We start from the raw sequence: 26,021 nt of genomic DNA, 5'->3' as shown, positions 1-26,021 counted from the left end.
GACTCCATCAGGTTTTCTTCCAGAATGGTCCTGTATTTGGCTCCATCCATCTTCCCATCAATTTTAACCATCTTCCCTGTCCCTGCTGAAGAAAAGCAGGCCCAAACCATGATGCTGCCACCACCATGTTTGACAGTGGGGATGGTGTGTTCAGCTGTGTTGCTTTTACGCCAAACATAACGTTTTGCATTGTTGCCAAAAAGTTCAATTTTGGTTTCATCTGACCAGAGCACCTTCTTCCACATGTTTGGTGTGTCTCCCAGGTGGCTTGTGGCAAACTTTAAACTACACTTTTTATGGATATCTTTAAGAAATGGCTTTCTTCTTGCCACTCTTCCATAAAGGCCAGATTTGTGCAAATACGACTGATTGTTGTCCTATGGACAGAGTCTCCCACCTCAGCTGTAGATCTCTGCAGTTCATCCAGAGTGATCATGGGCCTCTTGGCTGCATCTCTGATCAGTCTTCTCCTTGTATGAGCTGAAAGTTTAGAGGGACGGCCAGGTCTTGGTAGATTTGCAGTGGTCTGATACTCCTTCTATTTCAATATTATCGCTTGCACAGTGCTCCTTGGGATGTTTAAAGCTTGGGAAATCTTTTTGTATCCAAATCCGGCTTTAAACTTCTTCACAACAGTATCTCGGACCTGCCTGGTGTGTTCCTTGTTCTTCATGATGCTCTCTGCGCTTTTAACGGACCTCTGAGACTATCACAGTGCAGGTGCATTTATACGGAGACTTGATTACACACAGGTGGATTGTATTTATCATCATTAGTCATTTAGGTCAACATTGGATCATTCAGAGATCCTCACTGAACTTCTGGAGAGAGTTTGCTGCACTGAAAGTAAAGGGGCTGAATAATTTTGCACGCCCAATTTTTCAGTTTTTGATTTGTTAAAAAAGTTTGAAATATCCAATAAATGTCGTTCCACTTCATGATTGTGTCCCACTTGTTGTTGATTCTTCACAAAAAAATACAGTTTTATATCTTTATGATTGAAGCCTGAAATGTGGCAAAAGGTCGCAAAGTTCAAGGGGGCCGAATACTTTCGCAAGGCACTGTATATACCTCAGCACCTTCAGCACCCAGCTCCTACATGATATGGTACAATAATAGTAATATATACCTCAGCACCTTCAGCACACAGCTCCTACATGATATGGTACAATAATAGTAATATATACCTCAGCACCTTCAGCACACAGCTCCTACATGATATGGTACAATAATAGTAATATATACCTCAGCACCTTCAGCACACAGCTCCTACATGATATGGTACAATAACACATCAACATGGCTAGCCATCATCTACTACTATGTGGCAGTCACTTATAACCTAGAGAGGCGATTTCCCGGACTCTAAAATGCATGTTCAATGGGGATGTCCAGGAGTTCATCTGAATCTGCTAAACCTGTCAAAAGAAAAGGTTTCCACCAGCCCCTGGCTCTGTCTCTGCTCTAATTTCTAACACAGAGAATAGTGTTTTTAGTGTATTACAGGGACTGGATAATGTGACATCCTTGCACTGACTCAAATAAAAGTGATTCCATTATGTCTCACTTCATGCTCACAGCTCTTCTGTTGTTTTATAAAGAAGGGTCTGCAGAATGTTGTTATCCACTTCCAAAATGGACATAATTTGGCAATTTAGACTACTGGAGGCAATTTAGACTACTGGAGGCAATTTAGGTTTCCCTACTACACCCAGGATTAGAACCAACAAACTTGTGGTTAATTGTTTCTGCAAAGGCTAGAACATTCTCTTTATTTATTTATTTAACTAGATGAAACCAGGTCAGGTCATGTTGATACTGATAGTGAGTCTCTCAGTTCAAGTTCATAGTTAGCCCCTTTTGACATTGTGGTGAAATTGAATCATGGTGTACATAGGTTGGGGATGAAACAGAGTAAATTACATTTACGTGGGTATTCATACCGGGTCATACCTGGCTTGAACCAGACTGCACTCAATCACCCAATCGTTCCTGTTAAATTGTCATCAGGGGTATTCTTCTTCCCCCATACTATTTTTGTTCTCACCCCTACTCCCCCCTCAACCCTGCTTCCTCCCAGGTGCACCTTGATTGATGGTATTTAAGATGAGAAGACATCTCTCTCTCTCTCTCCTTCTCTGTCTGTCTTAAGACTCATCTCCAAGTGCAGTGTTGGCCGTATATCTAAGCTGTATGCCTGCTAGTGAAAGCCGGCTGGTTACTCCATAAGCTTTCAACTTTGATTACCTTTGCAGGCAGCACTACTTGTTAAATATTTTTCTGGCAGAATACAAGTGCAGGAACCTGATTTATATAATTGCAGCATTTGGTTCACTATACAGCAATTTTGACAGATGTCGCCTGTTTAACTTATTCCTATTTCCTCTTATTCAGTCTGTCGAAAATATTTACATTTGTCTGAGCTGTTTTGTCACTTATTTATTCCTTGTTTTCTTTTATTTGAACATCTTCTTCATACACATTAATGAAATGAAAAGGTTTGACCTTTCGAAACATTACTGTGAAGAACTACCAAGAGCTTATAAGAAGTAAGCCTACAGTAATGAGTGTTTTTGTGGTATTTTACCATGTGTGTTGAGATGTAAAAGGAAGTGTTAACCTGAGTGTGAATCTGTGTTTCAGAGCCAGAACAGCACGTTGAACAGCAGCATTGGAATGTGCCACAGCAGAAATGGGGTCAGTAACCATCACAAATGCACATTGAGGTGTATTGAAAAGGAAACTTTGCAGTATTGACTTGAGTCTTTCACCATACAAAACAACCTATCTCTAATTCATCGGATACTTGCAGTTAAGGTTTGGGTTTGAGCCAACAACATTTGTATTCAAACTAGAACGGGTTCCCAGTCAGAGAAGGAAGCATGGTTCTCCGGTACATTGCCGACCCCACAGATAGGTTCTTGGACCACGCCTTCCAGCCATCTCCAGGAAAGTATCCTCATTGACCTCCCAAAGGGTCTTAACCCCAGAACATCGCTAATTCATTACATATTGTGATACATCTTCCTTTCAAAATAAAACAGTCATGTATCATTTTGAAAGGAAGAGTGACCTCTGCTGGGCAATAGCTGTAGTTCATATGCCAAGTAGAGCACCTGTCAAATCACCTGTCATTGCTTACAAAACTACAATTGAATGTTTCATTCACTGTATGTCCACTTAGTACACAGAGGGCTTGTTTTCCTGCTGTAGTAAGTAACTCCTGTCATTTTGCCCCACAGACTACATTAACCAGAACGGCGTTTCGGACATGATGAACCCTGTATACCAGCACCCTGGTCCCCCTCGCACCCTCCTCCCCACCATATCCTCAGACGACACAGAGGCAGAGTACCTGAACTGCTATAAGAACGGGGCAGTGGGGCCTGAGTACCTCAACACCCTCCAGCCTTCCCTCCTCTCCCCCACCACCTCCAATGGCATCTCCAATGGCCTCAACCACACTGCTAACGGCCATTCCCCCATATCCAATGGTCTCCTCTCCCCCACCTCCAATGGCCTCTCCCCAATTTCCAATGGTGGTCTCCACCACGTCCAGAAAAACCAGCCCCAAAACAGTATAGATAACCCAGACTACCAGCAGGACTTCACCCCCTCCATCAAGACCCACATCCCAGCCGCAGAGAACGCAGAGTACGTGGGCCCAAACTGAGTTCTGTTACCCCCCTACTCCCACTGTGGAGGGAACAAGACACCAGGGAATAAGGCTCTCTATCCTACTGAGAGAAGACATGAGGTCTTTGTTGAGGAGGGGTAGCGGTATCATGGATTGTATTGTACTTTGCATTGTATTTATCCCTGCCTAAAGAAGCCAGAAGTGAGATAAGTGCAGCTTTCCATTTTGTTTCACCAGTTGTAGTATTGTATAGTACTATGAAACTCCTCATTCCAAAACCTCTTCCATTTCAAACTGTGTCTGAACAGATAGAGATGTGATAGGAATTAGGCTCTGGGTCTGGGTGTATTCCACTCCATTGTGTTCAAAAGACCAAGAGAAAACCTTAGGCCTATAAGATACTGTAGCCCCTATCAGAAACCCATAAGAGATGTCATGTTGCACAATGAAAAGTTGTGATCAGAATGTATAAGTGGAGAAACACTATTACTAGACTAGAGTGTAACCTTCAATCCTTGATGTCAGATGCTCCAGAAATACTATTATATGTGGCAGCTCACCCTTTTCTTGCCAACACAAACAGTACTTAAAGATGTCACTCATACTGGATTGGTGTATTGAGTATATAGTATTATTGGGTATTTACCTTCCACTGCTTAAGGGCTTGAAACTGTTAGAACAACAGTTAGATGTCTCGGCTCTTCTGTGTGTGGAACCTGCAGTTTGAGACCCACTGGAGTCAAATGTTGCCGAACGTTGTTGGTGTCAGAAGTGGGAAGGAGGAGGCTCTCATCACTGATGGTGGCTGGACCATGGAGTTCATTGATGAACTTCTGAATCATGATGGCACTCTTTCTGAAGGAGGGTTTCATGAGGACACAACAATGTCAAATGTTGCTGTTGATGACTCTGCTGAAGGCTCTATAGCAGGGGTATTCAAATCGTACACTATGAGGTCAGGAACCTGCTAGTTTTCTGTTCTACCTGATAATTCATTGCATCCACCTGGTGTCCCTGGTCTAAATCAGTCTCTGATTAGAGGGGAATAATGAAAAATTGCAGTGAAACTGGCTTTGAGGTCCAGCTTTTAATTTGAGGGCTCTATAGCCTTTATTATATGGCCAGAAGGGAGACACACTGACCCCTGTTGGTGCCCCAGTGTAAAAGTATCAATATTAGTATATCTCTGTTGTTGCTTATTGTCTTGAACAGTTGGGTCTTTAGTTCTGACACTACATCTGTAAATCTTCTAACCGTTTTGAAGGAATATATAAATTAGTTACTTGACATTTGAGAGCCTGCTGTTTGACAGAGGTACATATACAGATCATTTGTATTTTACTAGGACAAATACTTATTTACAATGACAGCCTACCCCGGCCAAACCCTAACAGCACTGGGCCAATTGTGCGCCGCCCTATGGGACTCCCGATCACAGCCGGTTGTGATATAGCCTGGAACTGAATCAGGTCTGTAGTGACGCCTCTAACATACCTTAGACCGCTGTGCCAATCCGGAGCCCCAAGATAAGTGTGAGATTATACGGTGTACAATATACTCAATATGGTCACCTATAAATTATCCTATCAACGTTCCTCATCTAAATGGTCTTGTCCCTTTATATATAAATATACACTTATTAATGAACTAATTATTTCATTTCAAAGTGAAAATGAATAAACCGTTCTTTTCTTTAAAGACATTTACACTGTTCAACAGCAAATCTGAGTGTGTTTTTCAACTTGTTTTATTAAGATGAACATAAGATTAAAGGATCTCTTGTTAAAAAACAATGTTTTCTGGGTCAAAAGTTTTTTTTTTACATTTCACAATGTTGCTAGTGCTCGTACTTTCCAATCCGGTAGGTTGCAGCAGTGTGCCAAATGGTTGTTCTCCAGTCACCAATGTCGTAATGAAGAAGACTTGAGCAATAACAGGAAACGCCGAAGTTTTGGGGGGTTCATATAGCTAGTTATAACATCAGTCGTTACTGTAGTTGGAATGCCAGTGAAGTATTTGTGACAGTAAGAGGGATGGGGCTCTTATCAGAAAGAAGCTGTTTATTTTTCCTCTTCATAATTTTGACAGAGGGACATTATACATGGGTAAGTCCACCTACCTATTAAATGGCTTTCTATAGACTTATTTTGCTAGCTAGTTAATATCTTGTTGCGTATAGTTAGCAAGCTGCCGGTTGCTTGCAGTAACCGAATTTGTTGATTCAATCATCAGATACGCTATCGCTATTACGACACACCCCTACTAACTTGCTAAAGTGTGTCAAACGAGCTAAATTGGTGTCAAAAAGCTAGTTTGCTTAGCCAAATCAAGTCCTGTTCATGCTTACAAGGTGCTGTGTTCGTTTAACGTTAAGTATCTTGCTAAAGTAACTAGATAGCGTTAGCTGGCATCAATAATCTAGAATCAGCTGCCAGCTACAAATTGTACTAGTAGCTAGTTTTGACCATCATCAACTAGATTCAGCCGCTGGACGATTTCTTATTGAGCGGATGGTCAGGGGACCGGAACATGACTACAAATAATTTGTAGACTTCAAGACCAAACAGACTTGACAAAAACATAATTTCAGACCGTGCTTATATTTGTATACGATCACATATCTATTGTTTGGCAATATTTTGGAACTGATTTCCAAAATGTAAAGTCACTTGGAGCTTATTTGCTGGTGTTTTTACAGTCTAATGTCCAACAATTTAAAAAAATAACCAAACCAAATTCGTCCGGCTTCGGACAGCCAGTTGGGGAAGCCTGGTTTAGGATATTGATTGATAGCTAAAATAAATATGGTTCTACGAGCGGCCCAGACATGACGAAATAGTTTGCGTCACTGTCACGCGAGTGTCTTGTAGCTCAAAAATCATCCATCAAATGCAGCTAACGTTAGCTATTCAGCAAGGTAAAGTAAATACACACATTTGTTTATCTCAAATCAAATATTTGCGTGACATGGGCTTACATGCAAATTACTGTACTCTGATTCAAGTGAGAACGAGACCTCTTCAAAGCTACTGATGTGCGTCCTCCTGCTCCAATATAAAACAAATTTTGCTAAAAATACATGAATCCAACAAACGACCCAAAGCAACTCCATGTTTTGATCAGATTTTCTCTCGTGGAATGGAATTCAATAGCCCATTGTTAAAACTGACAAGTGCTATCTTTGTACTCGCGCAGTCATTTACATTCCTAAAATAAGTTGATCAATCCTCTTCATTCCTACAGTCAAATCATTTCCAATACACTTCACAACAACACGCAGCAAAAGGGCAATGTAGTAACAATACACAAATGTTGGATACTGAAAACGAGGGAGAGACCTGTATCATCAAGGAAGTAACTAACTGGAGTTGCTCTTCGGGATTCCCCTGCTTGAACCAGACATTTATTTATATTTTTGGGATTTGTGTATGGCTAGGTATTACGTACTGTTGGAGCTAGAAACACAAGTATTTCGCTGCACCTGTGATAACATCTGCAAATGTGTACACTACCAATAAAATAGATTTTACATTACTTGGCCTGTTAGGTGTGCCATCCTCCTCCTAGGCAGCTGATTCAATGGGTTGGTGGGTTGATGGCGAGTGCCTTTTGAACTTGCCCCACATAGAAACACTATCTCTATCAGACCCCGAACAGACAGAGGCTTAATCCTTGTTCACATTGGCAGTTTGAAGTGACTCAAATAAAAATCTAAATCCTATCTGATTAGAATCTGTTATTTTTCCTGCAGTCTGGACAGCCAACCAAAAAGCACAATGGAATCAGATATTTCAAGCCACATTTCAAATCACTTTCATAGGGGTTTGAAATCAGATATAATTCTGGTTCTTGGCCATGTGACTTGTCTCAAATCAAATGTTATTGGTCACATACACATGGTTAGCAGATGTTAATGCGAGTGTAGTGAAATTCTTGTGCTTCTAGTTCTAACAGTGCAGTAATATCTGACAATTTCCCAACAACTACCTGATACACACATCTAAAGGGTTGAATGAGAATATGTACATATAAATATATGGATGAGCGATGGCTGAGCGGCATAGACAAGGTGCAATAATGGCATAAAATACTTTTGAAGTCGGAATTTTACATACACTTTAGCCAAATACATGTAAACTCAGTTTTTCACAATTCCTAACATTTAATCCTAGTAAAAATTATCTGTCTTAGGTCAGTTAGGATCACCACTTTATTTTAAGAATGTGAAATGTCAGAATAATAGTAGAGGGATTTATTTCAGCTTTTATTTCTTTCATCACATTCCCAGTGGGTCAGAAGTTTACATACACTCAATTAGTATTTAGTAGCATTGCCTTTAAATTGTCAAACGTTTCGGGTAGCCTTTCACAAGCTTCCCACAATAAGTTGGGTGAATTTTGGCCCATTCCTCCTGACAGAGTTGGTGTAACTGAGTCAGGTTTGTAAGCCTCCTTGCTCGCACACGCTTTTTCAGTTCTGCCCACAAATGTTCTATAAGATTGAGGTCAGGGCTTTGTGATGGCCACTCCAGTACCTTGACTTTGTTGTCCTTAAAGAATTTTGCCACAACTTTGGAAGTATGCTTGGGGTCATTGTCCATTTGCGACCAAGCTTTAACTTCCTGACCGATGTCTTGAGATGTTGCTTCAATATATCCACATAATTTTCCCACCTCATGATACCATCTATTTTGTGAAGTGCTCCAGTCCCGCCGCCCCCGTGCTTCACGGTTGGGATGGTGTTCTTCGGCTTGCAAGCCTCCCCCTTTTTCCTCCAAACATATTGATGGTCATTATGGCCAAACAGTTCTATTTTTGTTTCATCAGACCAGAGGACATTTCTCCAAAAAGTTAAAATCTTTGTCCCCATGTGCAGTTGCAAACCGAAGACTGGCTTTTTTATGGTAGTTTTGGAGCAGTGGCTTCTTCCTTGCTGAGCGGCCTTTCAGGTTATGTCGATATAGATACTTTTGTACCTGTTTCCTCCAGCATCTTCACAAGGTCCTTTGCTGCTGTTCTGGGATTAATTTTCACTTTTCCCACCAAAGTACGTATATCTCTAGGAGACAGAACGTGACTCCTTCCCGAGCGGAATGATGGCTGCATTGTCCCATGGTGTTTATACTTGCGTACTATTGTTTGTACAGATGAATGTTGTACCTTCATGTGTTTGGAAATTGCTTCCAAGGATGAGCCAGACTTATGGAGGTCTACAATTATTCTTCTGAAGTCTTGGCTGATTTATTTTGATTTTCCCATGATGTCAAGTAAAGAGGCACTGAGTTTGAAGGTAGGCCTTGAAATACATCCACAGGTACACTTCCAATTGACTCAAATTATGTCAATTAGCTTGTCAGAAGCTTCTAAAGCCATGACATAATTTTCTGGAATTTTCCAAGCTGTTTAAAGGCACAGTCAACTTAGTCTATGTAAACTTTTGACCCACTGGATTTGTGATACAGTGAATTATAAGTGAAATAATCTGTCTGTAAACAATTGTTGGAAAAATGACTTGTGTCATGCACAAAGTAGATGTCCTAACTATCTTGCCAAAACTATAGTTTGTTAACAAGAAATTTGTGGAGTGGTTGAAAAACCACCCTAAGTGTACTTCCCAATTAGATCGAGATGAACTTTTCACGCTGGCCAGCCAGCTAACTAGCTAAAAAGCTAATCTCAATCTAAGCTGGAGGTCTTAGATATGTTGTTACTGCTTCCAGTCTTTGCCTGCCCATGAACGGTTGAGGTATTTAGAAAAGTTGGTTGTTGTTGGCTTGCCTAAATGTCCTTTCAACTTGCTGGAGACCAGCTGGGGAGACAACCCTGCCCAATGGCCCAAAGTACTCTTATGGTGACATATACACCTACTTGGTTTTCATATAAACCTACTTGGTTTGCATAAATATCCACATAAAGAAGAATACTATAGCTGTTATTTGGATAGATACAGCTCACTAGTCCATCTTTACTACAAGGTAACTAGCAAGCATTATGCAATACACATAGCTTGTTAGATACATAAGTGTTGGCGACTTACTGGTGATACAGTGCTTTGAACACAAATACAGTGCATTTGGAAAATATCTAGACCCCTTGACTTTTTCCACATTTTGTTACGTTACAGCCTTATTCTAAAATTGATTAAATGAATGTGTTTTAATAAACACACAATACCCTATAATGACAATGCGAAAACAGATACCTTATTTACATAAGTATTCAGACCCTTTGTTATGAGACTCGAAATTGAGCTCAGGCGCATCCCGTTTCCATTGATCATCCTTGAGATGTTTCTACAACTTGATTGGAGACCACCTGTGGTAAATTCAAATGATTGGACATTATTTGGAAAGGCACACACCTGTCTATATAAGGTCCCACAGTTGACAGTGCATGTCAGAGCAAAAACCAAGCCATGAGGTCAGAGGAATGTAGAGCTCTGAGACAGGATTTTGTCGGCACAGATCTGGGGAAGGGTACCAAAACATTTCTGCAGCATTGAAGGTCCCCAAGAACACCGTGGCCTTCATCATTCTTAAATGGAAGAAGATTGGAACCATCAACACTCTTCATAGAGATGGCCGCCCGGCCAAACTGAGCAATCAAGGAGGTGACCAAGAACCCGATGGTTACTCTGACAGAGCTCCAGAGTTCCTCTGTGAAGATGGTTGTTTTTCTGGAAGGTTCTCCCATCTCTGCAGCACTCCACCAATCAGGCCTTTATGGTAGCGTGGCCAGATAGAAGCCACTCCTCAGTAAAAGGTGCATGACAGCCCGCTTGGAGTTTGCAAAAGGCATCCACAGACTCTCAGATCATGAGAAACAAGATTCTTTGGTCCGATTGAACTCTTTGGCCTGAATGCCAAGCGTCACGTCTGGAGGAAACATGGCACCATCCATACGGTGAAGCATGGTGGTGGCAGCATCATGCTGGGGGGAGGTTTTCCAGTGGCAAGGACTGGGAGACTAGTCAGGATCGAGGGAAAGATAAACAGAACAAAGTACAGAGATCCTTGATGAAAACCTGCTCCAGAGCGCTCAGCTCAGACTGGGGCAACAGTTCACCATCCAGCAGGACAACGACCCTAAGCACACAGCCAAGACAACGCAGGAGTGGCTTCGGGACAAGTCTTTGGATGTCCTTGAGTGGCCCGGACTTGAACCTGATCGAACATCTCTGGAGGGACTTCAATATAGTTGCGCAACCTGACAGAACTTGAGAGGGTCTGCAGAGTAGAATGGGAGAAACTCCCCAAATACAGGTCTCCCAAGCTTGTAGCGTCATACCCAATTAGGCTTGCGGCTACCAAGCTACCAAGTAAATGCTACCAAAGGTGCTTCAACAAAGTACTGAGTACAGGGTCTGAATACTTTATGTAAATTGTATTTTTTTTTAAATGTATACAATTGCTAAAAATACATTTAATACATGTTAGAATAAAGTTGTAAAGTAACAAAGTGGAAAAAGTCGAGGGGTCTGAATACTTTCTGAATGCATTGTAGCTAAATGTATTGAGTAACTGGAGGCCACCGCTTTCCATCACTGCGGTGTAATAGCCTGAACCCATGAGGTTCGTCTAACCTGGTCCTTGGGCAGTTGATGAAACTATTGTTCAAACAAAAATGGTATGCAATGGGCGTATTTATTATACCGATTCTGTTGCAAAGCGTTTCTTAAACTAAAGCAAATGGAACGAAACGGGGAAGGACCTACCTGAATTTGCAATAGCAACTTTTGTTTTGCTGTGTTTGCTTCTATTTAGTTCTGAAATGGTAAACGGTTACCATAATGAATACACCCCGGCTTTTCGGCTCTTTGGCTGATAATTGTTATGTACTCTCCATGCGACAGTACCTGAGCATCCAGTTTGGGATTAAGACGACATGGAAGAATGTTAAAAATGACCAACCAAGCATATGTACATTTTGTAATAGTAATAATTTAAAAAAGAGTACAGCCAGTTATGAGTAAAGTAGGCAATTTTAACATGGGTGTAATGGGAATACCCTACGGCTGTATCCTACTCGGAGGCGTGTTCACATTAAGACATGACTCGCTGTATCTATCTATGGCTACATTAGTTGTCATATTAACAACGGGTGTGTATGCAGTGGAGTAGGCTCAGCAGTGTGAACAAGGCTTTAGACTAGGCGGAGCACAGCCAAGGTCTGGTCACAGAAAAGGCACAAAATAAGTGCATTAAAGTCTTCAAACACACCCTTCCTTTAAATGCCAGTGGAATAACTCATAAGAGACATGTTGGAAATAATTTAACAGTAGCAACACATTAGTGAGTTCAGTCTAGTCGTAGAGTGCATCTTACTGTGATTTACTTGAAACCCCTGACCTTGACAATAAGGGAACTAACCAAGTCTGTCGAGTGACCTATGCAAAAAGAACAGGGCACAGTGTGAACTGTACATTATCAGTCTGAAAGAAACTTGTTCGGAAGTCAGCCATCGAAAGAGTAGATTAAAAGGGGAATGCGGAAGACCACAGCACATGTGATTTGTGGAAGTGAAGGTTTTATTTTAGAATCTGAAACACAGGGCCTTTCGATGTGGATAGTAGGCTAATATTACACTCAGACGTGGTATAGAGAAAATAACCCCAAGGTGCACAAGACGTCAGCTCACTTCTGCTTTCATTTAGCAAGAATATAATTTGGGTAAATCATTTGAATTCTATCACTTTTTGACAGCAATATTTTGGATTTGAACGAAACCTTCCATACATATTTGTCCATAGTAGAAGTGCTCAGAATGTGACTTTTTGGACCTGAATGCCAAAACATTCAAGAGATAAAAGGTGCTCAAAGGTGACTCCTTTTGCATACCCCACCATACCATGAGACATCCATGTCTTCATCACTGGAGAAGATAAACGGTTGAAATCAATATCATTTAAAAGCTTACAAACAGGATTGTCAAACTATTTCCTTTCTAGATATTTTTTTTTAATGTAAGACACATTATTTCATTTTTTAACCTTTTTAATGTCAATTATCAAAACATGTGTAAACTCAGATTATTTTCATATTCATATGTTGTAGTTTAGACCCTATTTTATATCTGAGGTTTTTGTGTTGTGACCGCCATTGGTTGAGACAACATGCTCTTGAATACAGGGTGTCACGTTTTGGCTGATAAATGTACTAAAATGGGAATATATTTTTAATTTCAACTTTCAAATGGTACCACACAGATGGTTGGAGCTCCAGACATCAGAGAATGTTGACTTGAATGTGAATATCTGTTTTAAATTATACTGTCAATCTTCCATAGGAAAACCTATGTAATTTGACGGTGTGTGGACTGGCAACCATCTTTGAATCCATGAATTCTAGTTGTATGATTTGAAATGACACTCACCCTGTATTCAAGAGCATGTTATGTCTCAACAGATGGCGGGCACAACACAAACTCAAATGCCGTAAAACAGGATATATGCACAAAAATGCTAAAATGAATTTTAGGTATACAGTGACTTCGGGAAAGTATTCAGACGCCTTCCCCTTTTCGATATTTTGTTACGTAACAGCCTTATTCTAAAATTGATTAAATAAGAAGAAAAATGTCCTCGTCAATCTACACACGATACCGCGTAATGACAAAGCAAAAACAGTTTTTTTTTTAAATGTGGCGATGGGAAAACCTTCCAGAAGGACAACCGTCTCTGCAGCACTCCACCAATCAGGCCGTTATGGTAGAGTGGCCAGACTTAGGACCTCAGACTGGCGCAAAGGTTCACCTTCCAGCAGGACAATTGCGCTAAGCACAGAGCCAAGACAACGCAGGAGTGGCTTCGGGACAAGTCACTGAATGTCCTTGAGGTGCCCAGCCAGAGCCCAGACTTGAACCCGCTCGAACATCTCTGGAGAGACCTGAAAATAGCTGTGCAGCAATGCTCCCCATCCAACCTGACAGAGCTTGAGAGGATCTGCAGAGAATAATGGGAGAAACTCTCCAAACACAGGTGTACCAAGCTTGTAGCGTCATACGCAAGAAGACTCGAGGCTTTAATCACTGCCAGAGGTGCTTCAACAAAGTACTGAGTAAAGAGTCTGACTGCTTATGTAAATTATATTTCAGTTTTATGTTTGATACATTTGCAAAAAATAAACTGTTTTTACTTTGTCATTAAGGTGTATTATGTGTAGATTGAGTATTGAATACTATTGAAAAATATTTTTTATCCATTTTAGAGTAAGTCTAACGTAACAAAATGCAGAAAAAGTCAAGGGGTCTGAATACTTTCTGACTGCACTGTACATGTTTTTAGAATTTACGTTAAAGGTAAAAAAGGGCATCCATTTTTTTAAATATAATTTTTATTCAATAAAGTATAAAATAGTTTGACAACCCTGTTTGTAAGCTTTTAAATGATATTGATTTCAACCGTTTATCTTCTCCAGTGATGAAGACATGGATGTCTCATGGTATGGTGGGGTATGCAAAAGGAGTCACCTTTGAGCACCTTTTATCTCTTGAATGTTTTGGCATTCAGGTCCAAAAAGTCACATTCTGAGCACTTCTACTATGGACAAATATGTATGGAAGGTTTTGTTCGAATCCAAAATATTGCTGTCAAAAAGTGATAGAATTCAAATGATTTGCCCAAATTAGATTCTTGCTAAATTAAAGCAGAAGTGAGCTGACATCTTGTGCACCTTGGGGTTATTTTCTCTATACCACGTCTGAGTGTAATATTAGCCTACTAGCCACATCGAAAGGCCCTGTCTTTTGGCTTCCAGGTCCAGAAAGTAACTTTCTGACTTCTTCCATTGACCAACATGTATGGAAAGTTTTGTTTAAATTAAATCCTGTCAAAAAGGGATTGAATTCAAATGGATTTACCCATTTGTTGTCTTTAGCGTTCAAACACAGTGGCTACGTGCCTTTTTTAACTTTTACACAGTAGCAACTGATCTTTCTTGAGGGCCTTCAATGACCGCAACAAAAGCATTGTAAAATGTGCATCCATGGTGCAGCATATGTAGCCTACAGAACAGCAAATTTTAAGTTCTGACAAGTAGCCTACCTATCTTCTCTCAGGTTCAAGCCCAGCACTGTGTGTGGTACGGTGAGTGTGGTAAGTCTGACAAGGTCCCGGGGAAGAAGTACAACTGCAACTATACAGGACCACCCATCCCACTTCCAGCAGAGGGCCATGAGCTGCTCACGGTAAGGTTGACCATGGACGCTTTCTTTGAACAGGTTCTTAAGATGCCTTCTGAAATGACAGTTGACTTACATTGAAATGTGTTCTGTCTCACATGCTTTACTTTCGCAAAACCAGGTTAGATCATGGAAATTATACCGTGTGTCTGTTTGTGTGTAGGAGCTGTGTCCAGGCTATGACTATGGGAACCAGAGTCTGTGCTGTGATGTCCAGCAGCTCCACACTCTGAAAGGGAGCCTTCAGTTGCCCCTACAGTTCCTCTCTCGGTACGTACCATGGTGGCTTTGCAAAAGGGACTTTGACGTTACGTGTGCCGTACTTGGACAGACCCCTGTTATAGCTATAGTCTAGCAAGATGCCTTGGCAGTAAGGTAGCTTTGTTGGCATCTTATCGTTGTCACCTGTTTCCTTCTAAAGGTCTCTTTTATTTGTTGATGATGATAATAATAGTAAGCTTCTTTATCCTGACTCTCTGTGTTCTCCATCTCCAGATGCCCAGCCTGTTTCTTCAACCTGATGAACCTGTTCTGTGAGCTAACCTGCAGCCCCCTCCAGAGTCTCTTTATGAATGGAACCCAGTTCACTAATGGCACAGCTGCCAACAAGACCAATGTGGTGGAAGTCCAGTACTACATTGGACAAACATTTGCCAATGGTGAGGGGGCACATTTCCTGGTCCCAGCTCTGTTTGTGCTGTCAGGGCCAACTCCTATGGTCATTATCCAGCTAGTGGGCACAGTCTCTATATCACAGTTTTAGACACACTATATATAGAAAAGTATATGTGGACACCCCTTCAAATGAGTGGATTTGGCTTTTTTTTAACCACTCCCGTTGCTTACATGTGTATAAAATTGAGCACACAGCCATGTAATTTCCATAGAGGAACATTGGCAGAAGAATGGTCTTACTGAAGAGCTTAGTGACTTTCAATGTGGCACCGTCATAGGATGCCACCTTTCCAACAAGTCAGTTCGTCAAATGTATGCCCTGGTAGAGCTGCCCGGTCAACTGTAAATGGTGTTATTGTGAAGTGGAAACCTCTAGGAGCTGCAAGGGCTCAGCCGTGAAGTGGTAGGCCACACAAGCTCAAAGAACGGGACCGCCTTGTGCATAAAAATCATCTGTCCTCAGTTGCAACTCTCACCATCGAGTTCCAAACTGCCTCTGGTAGCAACGTCCACACTAACTGTGTCGGGAGATTCATGAAATGGGTTTCAATGGCAGAGCAGCCGGACACAAGCCTAAGATCAAGAAATTTGCTACACCTTCAATAACATACACATATTTAGCATATGTGACCAATTACATTTTATTTAAGATCACCATGCGCAATGCCATGCGTCAGCTGGAGTGGTGTAAAGCTCGCCTCCATTGGACTCTGGAGCAGTGGAAACGCGTTCTCTGGAGTGATGAATCACGCTTCACCATCTGGCAGTCTGACGGATTAATCTGGGTTTGGTGTATGCCAGGAGAACGCTACCTGCCCCAATGCATAGCGCCAACTGTAAAGTTTGGTGGAGGAGGAATAATGGTCTGGGGCTGTTTTTCATGGTTTGGGCTGGGCCCCTTAGTTTCGGTGATGGGAAATCTTAATGCTACAGCATACAATGACATTCTAGATGATTCTGTGCTTCCAACTTTGTGGCAACAGTTTGGGAAAGGCCCTTTTCTGTTTCTGCATGACAATGCCCTACTGCACAAATCAAGGTCCACACAGAAATGGTTTATTGAGATCGGTGTGGAAGAACTTGACTGGCTTGCACAGAGCCCTGACCTCAACCCCATCAAACACCTTTTGGATGAATTGGAAGGCCGACTGCGAGCCAGGCCTAATCGGCCAACATCAGTGCCCAACCTCACTAATGCGCTTGTGGCTGAATGGAAGCAAGTTCCCGCAGTAATGTTCCAACATCTAGTGGAAAGCCAGAAGAGTGGAGGCTATTATAGAAGCAAATGGGGAACCAACTCCATATTTTAATGGACATTATTTTGGAATGAGGTGCTCGACGAGCAGGTGTCTACATACTTTTGGGCTTGTAGTATATGCTGACCGAGTAGCAGTGCCAGTGAACATCTTGATAGGTAGATTTCTACAAACAAATTACTTTCCTTGTATTATGCAATTAGTTGGGTAACTAAGGGTCAGATTAACACCCCTGTGTTGTGGTTCATTTGGCAAAATGCAGTTGAAGGTCACAGCTTGAAGAGTGGAAAAACGCAATCACTTCCCTTGGCTAGCATAACTATTGTTGACCTAATGCTATAGAATGTTGGTCTGTGCCAAGGTGCTTAATATAATTCTGATTATCTTTCTTGGCAGCCATGTACAATGCTTGTCAGGATGTCCAGGCTCCCTCCAGTAATGTGAAGGCCTTGTCACTGCTCTGTGGGAAAGATGCCAGTGACTGCAATGCCACCAACTGGATCGAGTACATGTTCGACATCAACAACGGACAGAGTCCCTTCACCATCATCCCTATATTCTCAGGTGAAATTAAGTTAAATGGACAAACACAGAATATTTGCACTTTGTACATGCAAGGTATGGATGTCCCAACAAGGGTAATCAGATATGTAATTTCACTGTTTGAAAATGTCACTGGTCTCTGTGAAACTACACTGAACAAAAATATAAATGCAACATGCAACAATTTCATTGGTTTTTACTGAGTTACAGTTCATATGAGGAAAGCAGTCAATTGAAATAAATGAATTAGGCCCTAATTTATGGATTTCACATGACTGGGAATACAGATACCTTAAAAAAAAGGGCCTCACAATGGGCCTCAACTGCACATTTGTGTGGCCTTTTATTGTCCCCAGCACAAGGTGCACCTGCTTCTTGATAGGCCACACCTGTCAGGTGGAGGGATTGTCTTGGCAAAGAGAAATATTCACTAACAGGGATGTAAACAAATTTGTTCACATTTGAGAGAAATAAGCTTTTTGTGCATATGGACTATTTCAGAGATCTTTTATTTCAGCTCATGAAACATGGGCCCAACACTTTACATGTTGCGTTTTATATTTTTGTTCAGTGTATGTAATACGTACATTAACACAATATTGAGTACTTATGCCTAATGCTTTCCTCTTTCGTTTTTAATGATCACAACAAATAACTCAACATCCTCGTACCACCCCCACCTCTCCAGATGTGTCAGTATCCGGTATGAGCCCCATGAACAACAAGACATACGACTGTACGGAGGGTCTGGAGGATGGCTCTGGTCCCTGCTCCTGCCAGGACTGTAGCCCGGCCTGTGGCCCCCAGCCTGTCCCCCCTCCCCTGCCCCCACCATGGACCATCCTGGGCATCGGCGCTATGGTCCTCATCATGTGGATCTCCTACATGGCCTTCCTCCTTGTCTTCATGGGAACCGTGATCGGCACCTGGTGCTACAGGTGATAACTGAGGGGCACTGATTTTGGAGCAGAATGTAATGCTTGTCTATTCAGTGTCATTTTGGAGCCGTATGTAATGCTTGCCTATTCAGTGCCATTTTGGAGCAGTATGTAATGCTTGTCTCTTTCTCTTATTTCTTATTCAGAAAAAGGAGAATTGAGTCTGAGTATGGCCCAATATTGGACAGCAATAACCCTCACTCTCTGAACAAGGACAGCATTGATCAAGGTACTCTTTTATTTGGCATGAGATCTGACTCTGTCTCATTTTGGAAAATAACCAAGTACAATATTCAGTAAGATACAGCTACAAACCTGTTCTTGCAACGATCTGACATGTAACCTGTCTTCCCTCTCTCTCTCTCTCTCAGTGGATGCGTCGTGCGGCGAGACGTTGGGCGAGCACTTCGAGAACGCCCTGCGTTACCTCTTTACCCGCTGGGGCTCGTTTTGCGTACGGCAGCCCCTCATGGTCATCCTGGGCAGCCTGATCATAGTGGCTGCCTGCTCAGGGGGCCTGGTCTACATGAAGATCACCACAGACCCTGTGGAGCTGTGGTCCTCGCCCAGCAGCCAGGCTAGGCAGGAGAAGGACTACTTTGACAGCCACTTTGGACCCTTCTTCAGGGCAGAGCAGCTCATCATCACCACCACATTGCAGTCAGAATCCTCCTACTCCCCGTACCCCGCGGGGGCTCCCGTGCCCTTCGGAGCCCCCCTGGACAAGGATGTCCTCCACCAGGTGGGTTAGGTAGAGGAACTGGGCTGGGTGGTGATTGATTGATACTTTCAGATGGAATTGTTGTAACATTTTCAATGGGATTATTGGTTGTGGACAATATATTCGCTCTCTTGTAGACCAATTCAGGAAGGCATCTTTGGGCCTTGCCTTAGTTCTGATGTGACATTTTATAGCTTTAGTTTGTTTAGTTTGTTTTTCTCTCTCAATTTTCCACAATCGCTCATCTCTCAGGTGTTGGATCTCCAGACGGACATAGAGAACATAGTGGCCTCATACGGGGACCAGAAGGTGACCCTAAAGGATATCTGCTTGGCCCCACTGGCCCCATACAACGACAACTGTACCATCCTCAGTGTTCTCAACTACTTCCAGAACAGTCACAAACAGCTGGACCATAGCATAGGAGATGACTTCTACGTCTACGCAGACTACCACACACACTTCCTCTACTGTGTCAGGTGAGTGGCCCTCGGAACACATTCTCTTGTGACATCTGCATCTGGGGAATGCTGCTGAATTCATGAGGTTATACTAGTTGGAGTTCCTCTCCAACTCTCAACTCAACTCCTTTCTTGCTCCTCATTTCCCTTCAGCAAGTATATACTCATAGCTGTAAATGGTGAATAGTAGTCATAGATTTGTGTGTATATACTCATAGCTGTAAATGGTGAATAGTAGTCAGATTTGTGTGTATATACTCATAGCTGTAAATGGTGAATAGTAGTCATAGATTTGTGTATATACTCATAGCTGTAAATGGTGAATAGTAGTCATAGATTTGTGTATATTACCTCAGAGTTCTTAAAGCATTCGCTCTGTCTCTCCTGTGTCAGTGCCCCAGCGTCCCTCAATGACACCAGTCTGCTCCACGATCCCTGCCTGGGCACCTACGGAGGCCCCATCTTCCCCTGGCTGGTCCTGGGAGGCTATGATGGTGAGGATACATGTACATCATCACACAAAGAAATAGAATGTACTAGTCAGTGGGCAATAAACCTTTCTATTTTGTGCTGCTTTTTCTGTGGGTATGTTTAATTGTATGTTTGAATTGGGAAAAGCATTTTTAGCACTGACAAGTTAACTTTATTACATAACTCCTTTTATATAGTCAGTTTAAGCACAAATGTTTTGTAGTTTTATTTTATAGTTTTTATTATGCAGAGAGACCACATTTTTTGTGGTAATTGGCCTGTGTAGAATTGGGTGTAATTAGCTGTCTCGGACTGTTTGAAGCTTTGAATCTCTTGGATATGCTATCCTTCAGTATCTTCTGTATTGATTTACTATAGTTTGTCTACTGTCAACACAAATACCATGACATATTTGCATCTTTCTTCCCCACTGTAGCAACCAACTACAACAACGCCACAGCTCTAGTGATCACGTTCCCTGTCAACAACTACCATAACGACACTGTCAAGCTGGGGAAAGCTCTGGCCTGGGAAAAAGAGTGAGCAATAAGCTCATACTTTTTAGCTATCAACCTTCAGATGCTAGTGTATAGACTAAATTAATTTCATAAGTCAAAAATGGTTTGGTTTTGTGCCATGAGTTGCCATTGCACTAACACAAACCTCCATGTCTCTGTTTCCAGATTCATCAGATTCCTGAAGAACTATACAAACCCCAACCTGACCATCTCCTTCAACTCTGAGAGGAGCATTGAGGACGAGATCAACCGTGAGAGCGAAAGTGACCTCAGCACTGTCGTGGTCAGCTATGCTATAATGTTTGTCTACATCTCCCTGGCGCTAGGACACATCCACAGCTTCAGGAGAGTATTGGTTAGTAGTAACTAACTTCATAATAATATAGTTTATTTAATTTAGTAAGATGTTCGTCTACATCTCCCTGGCTCTGGGGCATATCCACAGCTTCAGACGAATACAGGTGAGACGACTAACTCACTTTACAATAGTGTATTGTCCAGCTGTTCACCTTGTCACCATTTCCTTTAGTAACATGATATCTGTTTCATTTGCAAAGATCATATCGTTCGTGGTGTGAGTTTGTAAAATTAATTTCAAAAGCATTGAGAAGGAATGAACTATGCATCCAGTAACTCAAACGTCAGAAAAATTATGAGTGTCTGCTAAATGACACATTTTAAATGTGAGCAACTCATTTTCTTTGTCCCTTCCCAGGTGGACTCTAAGATCTCCCTGGGCATAGCGGGCATTGTGATCGTGCTGAGCTCAGTGGCCTGTTCTCTGGGCATCTTCAGCTACGCTGGCATCCCTCTCACACTCATCGTCATCGAGGTCATCCCCTTCCTGGTGTTGGCCGTGGGCGTCGACAACATCTTCATCATTGTACAGACATACCAGGTAGGCATTATGCTTGCCTGATGCTTGTCTGACAGCACTAACCATGATTTATTGGACATAGTTTTGAATACCAGTGTTGACTCTTTTTTTACACACACACACACACACACACACTGTATTTACCTCCTGTGTGTGTTGTGTTGTGCTGTGCAGAGGGATGAGCGGATGCCTCATGAAGAGCTGCACCAGCAGATAGGCCGTATCCTAGGAGACGTGGCTCCAAGCATGTTCCTCTCCTCCTTCTCTGAGACCGTGGCTTTCTTCCTGGGTATGAGAATGACCTGTAACTAGGGCTGTTACGGTGACCACTGGTGTGGCGGTAATGAGTCATGTCAAATTCCACTTAACTTTGATATTTTAGGCTTCTTCAAGTTCTGCTGCTGATGGTCATTAGTAGCCTACCAAACTTGCTAACTGCCTGGTACTCAGCACTCTATTGTCCCTCTAATCACTCTGACATCAATGCAATGGGGCAGCAGGGTAGCCTAGTGGTTAGACTAGTAACCGAAAGGTTGCAAGTTCATATCCCCTGACAAGGTTCTGCCCCTGAACTGTTCCTAGGCCGTCATTTAAAATAATCTGTTCTTAACTGACTTGCCTGGTTAAATAAAGGTAAAAATAAAATGTAATCAAAAATCGAATCAAACACTTCAAAGAAGCCCTTGAGCTCATGTTGCGCAAAATGTTCAATTGAGTGGAGGCTTCTACTAAAAATAGGTGGATCCCATCAGCTTTATATAGGCTAGGCCTTGCTGGCATGAAAATTAACCATGGGAAAGCGTCCTCCATTTGCTATTTGGGTGCAGAGATTGTTCAAAATAGCCACCTTGATGACAACACTCTTGGCATTCTCTCAACCAGCTTCACCTGGGATGCTTTTCCAACAGTCTTGATTGAGTTCCCACATGCTGTGCACTTCACTCATCCCAAACCATCTCATTGGTTTGAAGTCGTGTCTTTGTTGAGACCGGGTCATAATTCATCACTCTCCTTCTTGGTCAAATAACACTTACACAGCCTGGAGGTAGCTCATTATCCTGTTGAAAAACAAATGATAGTCCCACTAAGCGCAAACCAGGTGGGGTGGCGTATTTCTGCAGAATGCTGTGGTACCAATGCTGGTTTAGTGTGCCCTGAATTCTAAATAAATCAGACCGTGTCACCATTAAAGCACTATCACACCACTTCTATGCTTCACGGTGGGAACCACACATGCAGAGATCATCCGTTCACCTACTCTACGTCTCACAAAGACACGGCGGTTGGAAGCAAAAATCTAAAATTTGGTAAACTTTTGTGCTATGAGGGATAGTAGATTGACATAGGCTAGTACTTTTTCTGTTTGTTAGGCATACTCATCTTGTTGGCTGACGAAAGGTAAATGTGGCAGTTCTTCCAATGTCTTCAATATGCGCCTCAGAATTGGATAAGAACGCAAGTGTCTGCATGTGTCTGTCTTCACTTGTAGCCTGTGAGAAAGACCCGATCACGTGGCGGAATGCAATGTGAGTGAGATGTGCTTCGGAGCACGCAGGGAGAAGGGAATTAGTTATTACGTTCAGCCCAGGGACACCGGCCACTGTCCGCAAAAGGCCTAGACTTTTTGTCTAGGTGATTCCGCCGAGAAATTTGAGGCATTTATCAAGTGCTTGTCAAATTGTGAATGAGAGACTGATTAAGTGTGTACAGCCTGCACTTAAAACGAAGCAGCGTTCATGCAACTTTTTTCAAATCATCATTAGTCGCATCATGCATCCTTAGACTGTATTAAAAATCAAAACATGTAACCCAACGTTTGTCACAACTGAAGTTCCATAAATAACTCTAAATTAAGCATATAGGAGGACCTGTTTCTTTGTTAATCGCTCAACACAGAATACCTACATGTCGTTTGGAGTAAATGTCCTTTCTATTTTATTTGTCTTTGTTCAATTGTGTTCTTACTATAAAATAATGCCACTGTATTTTGTGACTGCTACAGCCCTACCTGTAACCTTCAATCACTTAACGCCTCCAGTGTTGACACACACTACTTGGCATACTAAGGACGGCAGGTAGCCTAGCATTAGTGTGTTGGGCCAGTAACCGAAAGTTCGAATCCCCGAGCTGACAAGGTGCAAAATCTTTTGATGTGCCATTGAGCAAGGCACTTAAACCCTAATTGCTCCATGGTCGCCGTTGATAATGGCAGATCCTGGCTCTGACGCCACTCTCTGAGGGTTTCTCAGGGAGAGTTGGGATAGAAAAAAATTAACAAAAAATATTTCCAATTCGCACGTGTATTAATTCATGTGTACATGTCTAAAATAGGACAAATATAAGCAACCATCCAATTACAATTATCATACATTATACAACAATCAAACATATTGTATAATGTAGCCAAGTACTATGTCTCAACACACTAGATGTAGATAATTGAAGATGTCAGCTAGGTCCTTTCTATGGATTTCAGTATTGACTGCAAATGTTTTGTAACCACAATCTTTAGTCTGGAGCTCTGTCAATGAGTTAACTACTATTTTCTTCTCCAGGGGCCCTGTCCACTATGCCAGCGGTGCGGACCTTCTCCCTGTTTGCTGGGTTAGCTGTGTTCATTGACTTTCTGCTACAGATCAGCTGCTTCGTCAGCCTGCTGGGCCTGGATGCCAAGAGGCAGGAGGTGAGGCGCATGGACATTACAACCAGTAAATAGTGATAGTGCTGACGTGACTATGGAAAACTCCCAATGGCGTATGAAGTATTGAATTTGAAGCGTGCCATGTTGCTGAATAGGTCTAAATGGCACAAAAAAATCACAAAGGGGCATGGTGAAAGTGGCTGTAACTAGCAAAGGATCGTAGTCATTTTCATCCTGCCTGAGAGAGTCAACCTAGTTTTAATGTATATGAACCTGATGCTAGCCTACTGTTAAACCTTTGCTTCCGAAGATTAATTTGAAAGTTGATCGTTACCTAAAACTTAGCCAGGTTAACATTGGAAAACAAAACGGACAGCAAATACTATGATAATCAGAATTACGGTTGATTTATTGGAAAAAAAGGAAAATGAAGACTCTTTCCATTGACGATTAGTACAGTTAAATACAGAACATGCCGGCATGGTGACTCTCATTTGTAAAATCAAACTCAAATTTGCGCAAAGTTAATAAGTACCCTATCTAGTCTAGGTATCATGTGGCCATGGGCCTTCCACCAGGAAATGAAAAGGGAATGGGCTACCATCACAACAACCCATCCCAACTCGGTAAGGCTAGATTGGATTGCCCCATGAGAAAAGAGTGGACTACACATACATTATCTTGATTCTGTATTTTTATATGATTGTAGACTTTATCATTTGTGCAACTGCATCATTATGTCATCATAAAGAATGACCTCAGACATACGATGTACACTGAGTGGACAAAACATTAAGGACACCTTCCTAATATTGAGTTGCACCCCCCCCCTTTTTGCCCTCAGAACAGCCCAAATCATTTAGGGGCATGAACTCTCCAAGGTCTCGAAAGCATTCGACGGGGATAAAGGCCCATGTTGACTCCAATACTTCCCATAGTTGTGTCAAGTTGGCTGGATATCTTTTGGGTGGTGGACCATTCTTGATACACACAGGAAACTGTTGAGCTTGAAAAAGTCAACAGCGTTGCAGTAAGATAAAAAGCAATAAAATCACACATTATAACAGGTATATACAACTACACTAACCATGATGAGACTACCCATGATGACAGACTAAACGTGATAACGTTTGAACAGACAGAGGATAAAAGCACAGCACAAAACACACCCTTAGGTGCACATGCATGAGGGCGGGAGCCTCCTCGTAGCCTGCCGGCCCGTGATTGGTCTGTGTCAGCACGTGATCCTCTGAACTTTAAAATAGTTCACTAAGGGGATCAAACATGATCGTAATAAATACATTTTAGAGTCCAAAATATACATCTACAAGTTTTGTTTAGCCGTTCTGGCGATCTTAATTTACATAGGCTTTCTAGGGCAGACCAGGGCTTTTAGCCTTGCTAAAAGCTTGTGACTTCACGCTCTAGACCTGGACACGGAGGGCCTGGTGAGGAGGGTTTGGGGTCACTCAGAAGCAGAAGGTGTGCTAAGAGGTGAGTTTGGCTGGGGATAAAAAACCAGAAATGCTTCCACACTATTTGCTGTTCCTCTGAGAGGACTGGTGAGGACTGGTGATGACTCACAGGACTAGGGTAGGGTTGGCTTGCTAGAGTATCTGTCAGTTTCTCTGTCACTATTAACTCCCAGGTTCATTATTACCATGTCATGCCCAGCTAAGCATGAACATCACAGTCTACTTCAAATGAGCAGTGCACTGATGTCACTTTAATTTGTAATTTGATTTCACCTTTATTTAACCAGGTAGGCCAGTTGAGAACAAGTTCTCATTTACAACTGCGACCTGGCCAAGATAAAGCAAAACAGTGTGACAAAAGCAACAACAAAGTTACACATGGGATAAACAAACATAGTCAATAACACAATAGAAAAATCTATATACAGTGTGTGCAAATGAAGTAAGGCAATAAATAGGCCAATAGTTGTGAAGTAATTACAATTTAGTAATTTAAAGTGATATACAGTGGTGAGAACAAGTATTTGATACACTGCTGATTTTGCAGGTTTTCCTACTTACAAAGCATGTAGAGGTCTGTAATTTTTATCATAGGTACACTTCAACTGTGAGAGACGGAATCTAAAACAAA

General features: G+C 42.0%; 2 protein-coding genes across 2 annotated transcripts in view; both read left to right on the top strand.

Annotated features, from left to right (window-relative positions):
* The window catches only part of LOC110530977 (epidermal growth factor receptor), an 86,120-nt gene extending 80,771 nt beyond the window's left edge, over positions 1 to 5,349 (top strand). Inside the window, exons 25-27 of the mRNA XM_090182576.1 lie at positions 2,644 to 2,697; positions 2,856 to 2,946; positions 3,240 to 5,349. Of these exons, the coding sequence (XP_090038702.1) occupies positions 2,644 to 2,697; positions 2,856 to 2,946; positions 3,240 to 3,673 (579 nt within the window). The 3' untranslated portion in view covers positions 3,674 to 5,349. The remainder of the gene's footprint in view (positions 1 to 2,643; positions 2,698 to 2,855; positions 2,947 to 3,239) is intronic.
* Positions 5,350 to 5,510: 161 nt separating this feature from the next.
* Positions 5,511 to 26,021, top strand: part of npc1 (Niemann-Pick disease, type C1) — a 30,815-nt gene continuing 10,304 nt past the window's right edge. Inside the window, exons 1-15 of the mRNA XM_021613656.3 lie at positions 5,511 to 5,742; positions 14,692 to 14,820; positions 14,978 to 15,084; positions 15,310 to 15,473; positions 17,142 to 17,309; positions 17,977 to 18,226; positions 18,373 to 18,455; positions 18,598 to 18,968; positions 19,200 to 19,426; positions 19,802 to 19,902; positions 20,316 to 20,418; positions 20,563 to 20,752; positions 21,113 to 21,295; positions 21,449 to 21,563; positions 23,830 to 23,957. Of these exons, the coding sequence (XP_021469331.1) occupies positions 5,671 to 5,742; positions 14,692 to 14,820; positions 14,978 to 15,084; positions 15,310 to 15,473; positions 17,142 to 17,309; positions 17,977 to 18,226; positions 18,373 to 18,455; positions 18,598 to 18,968; positions 19,200 to 19,426; positions 19,802 to 19,902; positions 20,316 to 20,418; positions 20,563 to 20,752; positions 21,113 to 21,295; positions 21,449 to 21,563; positions 23,830 to 23,957 (2,391 nt within the window). The 5' untranslated portion in view covers positions 5,511 to 5,670. The remainder of the gene's footprint in view (positions 5,743 to 14,691; positions 14,821 to 14,977; positions 15,085 to 15,309; positions 15,474 to 17,141; positions 17,310 to 17,976; positions 18,227 to 18,372; positions 18,456 to 18,597; positions 18,969 to 19,199; positions 19,427 to 19,801; positions 19,903 to 20,315; positions 20,419 to 20,562; positions 20,753 to 21,112; positions 21,296 to 21,448; positions 21,564 to 23,829; positions 23,958 to 26,021) is intronic.

This window comes from Oncorhynchus mykiss, chromosome 8 (genome assembly GCF_057628025.1).
Source record: "Oncorhynchus mykiss isolate SJ-2025 chromosome 8, ASM5762802v1, whole genome shotgun sequence".
NCBI lineage: Eukaryota > Metazoa > Chordata > Actinopteri > Salmoniformes > Salmonidae > Oncorhynchus > Oncorhynchus mykiss.
The sequence above is the reverse complement of the archived record's forward strand: the minus strand, read 5'-3'. Positions and strand labels throughout refer to the sequence as shown.